The 9258-nt window shown below is 41.4% G+C and overlaps 2 protein-coding genes across 3 annotated transcripts; both read right to left on the reverse strand.

The window, feature by feature from the left end:
• Window positions 1-698: 698 nt before the first annotated feature.
• rilpl2 (Rab interacting lysosomal protein-like 2) lies at window positions 699-3397 on the reverse strand. Its single transcript, XM_071483010.1, has 4 exons — window positions 2731-3397; window positions 2482-2633; window positions 1605-1727; window positions 699-1118 (listed from the first exon to the last, which is right to left on the reverse strand). Exons 1-4 carry the CDS (start codon window positions 3022-3024, stop codon window positions 1097-1099), a joined length of 591 nt encoding a protein of 196 aa, XP_071339111.1. The 5' UTR covers window positions 3025-3397; the 3' UTR covers window positions 699-1096.
• A 188-nt stretch (window positions 3398-3585) lies between these two features.
• Window positions 3586-9219, reverse strand: LOC139624151 (RILP-like protein 1). Of its 2 annotated transcripts, none has more exons than XM_071483005.1 (8): window positions 8743-9219; window positions 7939-8089; window positions 6325-6443; window positions 5964-6239; window positions 5638-5826; window positions 5084-5166; window positions 4909-5007; window positions 3586-4641 (listed from the first exon to the last, which is right to left on the reverse strand). In XM_071483005.1, exons 1-8 carry the CDS (start codon window positions 9031-9033, stop codon window positions 4548-4550), a joined length of 1302 nt encoding a protein of 433 aa, XP_071339106.1. In that variant the 5' UTR covers window positions 9034-9219; the 3' UTR covers window positions 3586-4547. The 2 variants fall into 2 exon arrangements, with proteins under 2 accessions (XP_071339106.1, XP_071339105.1); XM_071483004.1 differs by having other exon boundaries at window positions 5084-5241; window positions 8743-9218.
• Between the last annotated feature and the right edge of the window lie 39 nt (window positions 9220-9258).

Below are 9258 nucleotides of genomic sequence, written 5' to 3' on the forward strand. Positions count from 1 at the left end.
TACACCCTCCTCTGTTTGTTTTTGGTTTAAACTCACACCTAGATTTGTTATGTGCCATACCCCATATGGGGCTACTAGGTCAATCCAATGTCATATTTATATCCATTCTCAAAATGCAATTGGTGACAATAATACTTAACACTTGAGTATTGCAGTAGAAAAAGAATGTAGGTAACAAATGTAGTCATGACACAGTGAATGTTTTCTTTCACCTGCATTTCTGATGTATGCCAGGGCAACAAAAATGTTCTTTATTTTGTAGGACAGCAGAAATATTGACAGTACCTTAAAATATGTACAACAAAGTATTGAGCAGGCTATTAAGTAGAGTAATTCTTATTTCGTTCTGTTTTGCAACAAGAAATCTGCAGCTTCAAAGAAAAACTGATTTATAGAAAGTGAGTTTTGAAGTAAAATTAAGACTAAATGGAATCAAATTAAAGGTCCCATACTCTGGAGCTCTAGAAAAAAACTGGGTGTTTTGTGCTGGTCCCTGAGCTGTTCTTCTGATTGGCTGACTGTTTTCCACAGGTAACAGACTGTAGTCTGCTACTGTGGCTTGGCAAAATCAGCTAAATGCAAATTGTGATGGAGACAAGGCTGTGCAATACCATGACATCCAACAGTTGTGCAGCGTTTTTTTTCTGGCTCACTTGCTCAGCAACAAGCGAAACAAACAAGCAAAAAATACCTTTAAATTCTGTTTGGGGTGGGACCCTTTTCCTTTATTAGACAGCCGACAGTTGAGTGTATTTTCGATTACATAAAGCCGTTTGAAGACTTAATTTCAAGCCAATAGAGAACTTGATTTTAAGGGAATGCATTCAACAAAATCTCCAACAGCAGCTACATAATACTTTCCAGTTTCATTTGATACCATCAAACTTTCCACGTAGTATATACTGTATTTCCACTAGTATAACTCTGTTTTACTATAAACCATCTTAGGTTAAAATTACTAGTACAAAAAACAGTGCTTGTTAGATTGACAAAAATGGATTGTAAAAAATAGTCAATATAAAAGTGGTTAACTGAAGAGAAAAATGTGCCAACAAATCCTTGTTTGTCTTCTACATGGTCTGTCCTTCATTTTTTCTTATTTTCGCCTGAATGAAAACCTATAAACAGAAAAAGTCCAGATTTAGTTTCAGGAGTCTGTTCCCGAGCATGGAGGGGTGAACATGGAACATAAAGTAAAACTGCTCAGTGTGAGAAAACAACATTGAGTCATGGCAGCCTGTAATTACTGACAGCAGTTTGGCGGACGTACTGCCAATTTTCAGCTTCTCTCTTTTCTCTCGTTCAGCACTCACACAAACATCCTCAGCATAGGCATGAATTCATTTGGTCACAAGTATATCATTATGAGACAGGAGACAGGGCTGAGAGATCAGTCTTCCTCCTAGCTTACTTCAACATCATGTGGTTGCTGCTGTAGATTTTCTTGAAACCTTGCCATCTGAGGTGAACAGCTAAATATGGTGTATAGCTAGAAATTAATGTTTGAATTACGTTGTGCTGCCTCTTTCATATTTCTTTTTCGTTGTGTGCACACTCATATTTCATTTTTGGTATTCAGTAAAGAAATTCAGCCTGTTACTCACAGTTTGCTTATGGTTGTCTTCTCCTCTTTTACATCATTTATTGTGGCTGGACTGGGCTCTGTAGCTGCTGGTGTCTCTAGATCCACTTCCACCATGGCTGGATCAGCCTGTGGCAGAATCCCACTGCAGGAAGAAAGTACAGAGTTATGGTCAATGAGAATATTTTGTGTCGAAGGTGCTGTACATCATAAGGAGCTGTAAAACAAAATCCACAGTGTCAGGTAGTAGCTATTTATGATGTTGAAGGGATTTCTTCTAGAATCAGTGTTATCAAAAAGATTGAAATTGGAGGCTAATTTGAGCTTTATCACATCAGTGCAGGTCATTTCTACTGCTAATATTTACAAAATGTGCCCAATTGTGGGGCTGATGTTATTGTAGTTTATTTGTCAATCTTGTAACAGAATATGATGAGTATTATTTAAAAAAAAAAAAAAAACTAAAACAAGGACTGACAAGTTAGTAATGCCTGTATGATTCTGTGTACAGCAGATTAGGGTAGGATAATACTAGATATCAGTGTCTATTTAACAAAATAAGAGAAAACATCTCTGGTGTATAGTCCTACTAGTGTTCGACGTGTGTCTAATGGGAGGCCTGCAGATGGTCTCAACAGCATAGTCGATCATTTTTTGTATATTATTTGAACTTGAAACAACAAGCTGTTCAATCCAGATGAACATTTTCACATTGGAGTTTCCACTGAGTAGCAGATTTATTAGTCATGCCTCAAAAATCGCATGTAGTGCCATAACGGCCCTGCAATAGATCCTGCCTTTCTGATCACTGTGGTGCTCTTGTATTAGATTACACCATAGCAATAAAAAACACCAGAATACATCCTGTCTTAGAGGGGACACCAGGCTCAGATGCTCACCTCTTGTACAGCTGAAGCTCCTCCTGAGCCACCATGAGCTGAGCCTTCAGCTGGTTCCTCTCCTGCAGAACCTCCTTCAGCTCCTGCATGGTGAACCGCGGTCTGTTGGGGTCCGTCAAGTCCACCACCAGCTGGTTCGGCCCCGCCGTTTGCTTTTGAAGGGAGACAGGAAAAGCATCTCTAAACATCCACTCATACCCGGCACACTTTCAGCTGTGGGAGACGGCCGACAGACGCTGTAACACTCACCGTGCCCTGCCCGGCGGAGCTCTCCTTCAGGATCCTGTCCAGCTCACCCTTCAGGTTGTCCCGCTCCATTTTCAGCTCCTCCAGGGACAAGTTGTACTTATTGACCAAAGTCTCGAACATTTCTAAAACACGGACTATTCTGAACTGCAAGTCCGACACTTCTTCTCCTGCGCTGCTGATTTTTAGCAAATCTCGTCCGATTACGTACGAAATGTCATAAACATCTTCAACCGTGAGCTCAAACGCGTCCTTCTCGAAAGCCAGAGCGGGCGACGACTCTTCGCCAAACTCCATTACTCGACTCCTAAAAACACCGGAATAAAGTTGACTTTACTCCACCGGCGACTACTTAAAAGCTTTGTTTTGTTTTTGTTTTTTACACTACTTTTACTGGAAGACGGTGACCAACTTTCAGAGCAACACTTCCCCCATCACTCACCCGCCAATGGCGTGACTGGCTGAGCAGCGGAGGAGGGCAAAGTATCCTAGCGACAGGTGAGTACAAAGATCGTCTGTGCCTCAAGATAACTCCGTCAATACCGTCCATCTCTTCGGCCGGCACTTCGTTTTTCACGGTACAGAGCGAGTCAGACGAAAATATGAGTCACACCTCTCAATTTTTCACATCTCTCCATCAAAAGGCATATCAGAATCAGGTGAGAAGACATGTGATAGTGACCAGTCTGTCTTTCTCTCAGTTTTCTGTTATTTCATGAGAGCGAAATGATCCAGGAAATACTCTTTACTTTTTATAATGACTTAATTATGCTATTAAACAAAAAAAAAACAAAAAAAAACACGAACACTACTGCATCTAGCATACTTGTCTTGGTATTGATTGTAACACAATGAAAGTGTTTTTTAAAAAAAGGAAAACTTTATTACTTTATTATTCTGAACAAACATTATTTTACAGATGCAACCAAGCATATATTGATAGTTAGGGCATATTTGTACAGTACTTATTATTGTTCGAATATATTTCCTCTGGTGTTTTGCCAGTATGATTGTATTAGTGTAAACAACAAGGTATGGTGCCAGGCTGTAGTGCTGTAAGTGACACTGTCTTTTCAACGATTTAGAGGAGGACTCAGTGCTGTCATAAAGCACATTATCTCACACAGTCTTTTAGAGGAAAACAGAAGCATATGGTCACCTCGCTCATTCACTGAATCTTGAAACCAGACTCAAACACCCTAATATCACCTAGACATAAATGACAAAAGATGTCCCATCACCTTTTATGAGTCAAATGGCAGCTGGGCCCATTTCTGACTCATGACGGTATTATTCAGAGACCACTGAGGTACTTTGAAATGTCTGTGAAAAATCAGTTCATACTCTGGGTAACACTCCATATTACAGCCACTTCTTCCCACACTGGCAAGCAAATACATAATGCAATGCAATGACATGATTTCTGTACTAGGAGAAAGCGCTGTAGTGAGAACATTGGATGATAGTTTAACAGTACAGAAGCATGTGCAACATATATCAAGTGAAGCACTGACAGATGATGACTGAAGTAACAAAACCCTGAGAAGTTATAAATACACAAAAGCATGTCCAGGTTTGGCCAGTTGTCTCTCAGGTCTTACCAAGTTCGCTAAAATGTTACCAAAATGTAATGTAAAAGTTGACACCACTAAAAACAACAGCGGGTCATTCATCAAGTTCAAACTGTATAGTGTACAATAATCAAGTAATGCAACCTCTTAACTTGTACTTTACAATTCTTGTAAATATGTCTGCGTGCTGAGAAATAGAAACTGGCGTTGACATAAGAGCAATCGTACAGGGAGAATTTAAATTCAAGGTCATACAAAGGAAACAAGTCTTCTGATCGGCAGCAACGTGGGATCATCTGCAATCAAACCAGCTGCCACCATTGGCATGATAGCGGTAAAGATCCTGTCCAGAGAGGACAATGGAAACGGGGCAGTGGTGACACAGCGGGAAGGATACAGAAGAGAAATTCAGAGTTAGAGGGGAAACACAAAAAGCACCAGAAGCACCGTTATGATTAGTATTATATGTTTTGTTACCCTCAGTCAACCACTATGACACTTAATATTAAAAGTGGGCAGTGAGGTGCTGGCCCTCTTGACATGTACAGGACAAACCCTGGTATCAACACGGGTATCAAGATAAGTGTGTCGTGTCAGATGCATTACTCACAAGCGCCTAATTCCTGATTCAGGTTGATCAGTGGAATTGGGACATGGTGGAGGAGATGAAGTACAAACAATGGAGCTGACGTCGTCCTCAGACTCGTCACTAATGGATATGGAAGGGGTACGAGTTAACTTTTGCATCAGTGTTTTGTAAAACTGAGTCAAATCTAAAAACAGACCTTTTGTAATAAGCCAGCTCTTCCTCTAGCATGAACACTTGGGCCTTGAGTTCGTTCCTCTCCTGCAGGACGTCCCGTAGCTCCTGCAGTGTAAAGCAAGGTTTGTCAGACTCCTGCTCCAGACCGTTTGTCTCCTCCTCCGCATCAGTTCGCGCATTCTGCAATGAAAACACACACTGAGTATTTCTCTCTGCACAACATGGACACACTGACGCAAACAAAGAAATAGGTAGCTCAGAAGTTCTGCATTAGACAGTTTGTTTACAGTGAATACAGGGTGCCTTTAACAGAGGATATTATTGATTTACTTTTACTGAAACAATACAAAAGGCTTCATAAATCAGATATCAAATGACATGGTGCTTTGACTGAAAAAATAAACCAAAAAAAAAAAAAAACGAGATGTTAAATCTTTCTGTGTAAAGTGAAAAATTGTCAGTGGCCCACACCAGCAGAGACATAATGCTTTGTGTTCAGTAGAAATAGTCTCTTAGCAGGCCTCTGCTATAAACATAGCAAGAGTGTGTATATGGCAGAGCTTAAGCGGGTGTTACCATTAACAAATCTGTTGTGTCCTCATCTTCATCACCCTCCACCTCGCTATTTTCTCTGTTAGATGACCTTGGAAGACGGGAAGGACTCTTGTCTCGATCATAGCAGTTCGCCAGGAAGACAGGGTCCCCTCCACACTCCACCCACACTGAATTTGGTTTGATGGAGTTAGCTGGCACTGCTTCTGAAGACTGGATTTGTGACACAAAACAGCCACTCAGACGCTACAAAACCTTCCAGACATAACCAGCTATAACAAAACACAGTTTCAACCCTTTATATTCATGGCTTATAGCCCGCTGAATTTGGCCCTTTTTTGTTTTCTTACCATCATCTGTGGTGATGCAGGTGGCGACATTCCAGATTTTGTGAGAGAGGACTCTGCAATTTCAATGATCTCTCTCTCAAGCTCCCATTCTTGGAGTTCCCGCCTCAGCCTTGTGACCTCCAGCTGCAAAGCCCCTACCTCCTGCTGCCGTGCCTGGGCTACAGCCTCCAGCTCAGCCCTCTTCTGGATCAGTGCCTTGCCCTGGGCTTCCATCACTCCTATCCTGTGACGAAGGTCCTGGTTGATCCTTATCAGCCGATGCTGCTGCATCTGGAGCTGTAGTTGAAATTGGGAATTTGTTTTATGACTTCACTAATTCCAGTTAGGGAGTTTTTTTGTTGCACGCCATCGAAATGCTTACCGCCTCAACATCCTCATTCCTTAGCGTTAGCTCATGGTCTTTAGCACGGATTTCATCCCTCTGTTTATCCACCAAGTCTTCCAGCTTCTTCATTACCTGTCTTTCTTTTTCTGACATTCCTGCGAGTATCATAAAAAAGCAGAGAAATTGCCAATGCAAGTAACATCAGTGCAATCTGTACATCACCATGCCATTCAACAGATAAAAATCCAGATCAGGGTTTTTTTCTATTTTTAGACTTTTATGTGCACATTGCATATATCCTTCCAATTAAACATCTGTTTCCAGTTCTTCCAAACAGCCACTATTTGATATATTGAATTGTCAAATTCAGAAACATTTATTGTGTAAGAAGGATTCAAAGTGCAATGCTTTTAGCAGGCGACTCTAAAATATAAATATAATACACCACATAAAAGAGTTTTCACCACAGACGCTTTCTGCATTTGCATTATCACATAACAACACTGTGCTGGATTACATTATCTCGAACACATTTCAAGTCTCTGAAAGTTGACTGGCGAACTACACAACACTGAAGCAGATCAATCAAAAAGGGTCTTCCTCCTGTTACACCATGAACGTATGAATGTATTTTTGTAGACAAATAATGTGTCGGTGAGCAGAGTAATCAAATCATGTCGCGCCTATTCATTTGCATGTACGTTTATAAGCAGTCTATATGTGTGCTGTGGCCCATGCAAGTCGCACACAGGAGTTATATTTTGGTCTGCTTCAAAAATAAACTCCTTCACAAGCCCCTGACTGCCTGTCTTCACAGCCTCCTCTTTCATGTCGCCATACAAGCATGCAGCATAAACTCTACAATCCCATGTGACTGCACAGTGTAAACATGTGTAATGTGCAGCAGATGGTTCACCAGCGCAAAACAAATCTGTACTGAGCGCACACATAGAACACATATCAGATCTGTACTTGAGCTCTCAGCCAAGACCAAACTAATTTAGTATCCAGTCATACAACACAACAGGCATGGCAAGACAGTAGTCTGTTGCCTTTTGCCTTTTGCAACAGACTACTGTCTTGCCATGCCTCTTGTGTTGTATGACTGGACACTAAATTAGTTTGGTCTTGGCTGAGAGCATGTTGTGCCATTATTGTAACTATTGCACTTAACATATGTCTATATTCTTAATATTTGTATATTTTATGTTGCCTTAAAATTTTCACAAGAGATTGTTTTTGTTCATTGACAACAGTGAATTCCTGTGATCCATGTCTTTAATACCTGGATAAAAACCAAATGCCCTTTGGGATGATAATAGAGTTTAATATGTGATATCATTGGTAAAATTGGTATCATTTGTTGTGATTGAATGAATGTAACTGATAGAAGTTACTATGCCCAATCTGATTAATGAGATCAATATCGGTAGAGCTACCGATCTGGCATATCAGATCAGTGCATCCCCGTCGACATATAATTTCAAAGTTCAATTTTGCAGGAGGTCTGGAGGCTGAAAACTATACATTAGATTGTATATTAAAGTTGAATAAACCTTAGAAAAATGAATAATGTCATAATAAATGTATGACACCTTCCAAAACTCATCTGTTAAACCCGGTTAATAACCACTGCTGCAGACAACGCACCCTCCTGTTTCTGCAGGTCTTCCTCTGTGAAGGGGGACTCTTTGAGAGAGAGGCTCACTAACAGCCTCTTGTTCTCTGCCTGAAGCTGAGTGATTTGAGAGAGCAGGTCCTGGACTTCTCCTCTCCATACATCTTCCACCTGCTCCAATTCCTAAGCAAAGGAGATACAGAAAGACATATTATTTAAAAAAAAAAAAAAAAAAAAAGGAAAACGCCAGCACAGTCAACTGTCTGTACAGAGTGCTTTGTCTTTGTTTGGAAAGGATCCATATGACTGCATTAACATGAGGGCATGACAAAGTCAACAAAACTTCACTTCAGATTTTGTTGCCTCTGAAATCTGGAATCAGAATATACCAGCTTAGACCTACATACATTCATGTCCTTATCATTATTATCATAAGTGACTTGAAGTTGTTTTAGTTGTAGAGTTCACTGTGAAGTGCAAGGTGTACCACAAATTACAAAAATGTTCCCTAATTATGATCATATCACAGTAGGATAGTTTGCAGCACTGTTTTTACTGCACAAAAGTAAATGTTTCACCGCTGACCAGAAAAAAAAGAGCAGTTTTGATGTGTCACAAGTTGTAATTACTTTTCTTATTTCATGAACTACCCTGAACATGTAAAGGTCACAGCACACACAGTGACCAGACGGACAGGTGAGACAGATACACACCACACACAGGCAGGTAGGTTGATAATGAGCACACACACACACACACACACAGGCAGGTAGGTTGATAATGAGCACACACACACACACACACACACACAGTCAGGTAGACAGGGACATCCAGACCTTCTGCTGTTTCCTCTCCTGCTCGTATCTGTCGCTCCGCTCCTGACGCAGCCTCTCCAGCTCCCTCCGCAGCTCCTCGGCCTCCTGTCCGGCGGCTCCGCGGCTCACAAACGCCTCCAGCAGCTCCAGCACTCGCACCACTTTGGGCACGACCCCGACCAGAGACTCGCACCCAAACCTGTCGATGATCCGCTCAAACTCGTGTCCGATCACCGCCGCTATATCGTACACATCCATCACCGTCAGCTCCGCCGAGGGTCTGTTCAGCGCTGACATAACGCAGGTTTCCATGTCTGTCCTCTGCTTTATTCACTCCCCCGTCAGCCGACACATCTCTCTTTCCTCCGACACTCTCAGTTGACTCACACTTGCTGTAGAAAAACGAGTTTACATGAGCTGCATGGGGCGTGTGTGGACCTGCTCAAGTTTGTTTACAGTTAAAACTTCACCACCACTTCTGATGAGGCAATAGTTTGAAGCTGCGTTCAATAGCCCGGCAAAAAGTCGTATATGTCA

Source organism: Trachinotus anak, unplaced genomic scaffold (assembly GCF_046630095.1).
Source record: "Trachinotus anak isolate AG129_WGS33_773 ecotype Australia unplaced genomic scaffold, CSIRO_AGI_Tana_v1 ptg000008l, whole genome shotgun sequence".
NCBI classification, from domain to species: Eukaryota; Metazoa; Chordata; class Actinopteri; order Carangiformes; family Carangidae; genus Trachinotus; species Trachinotus anak.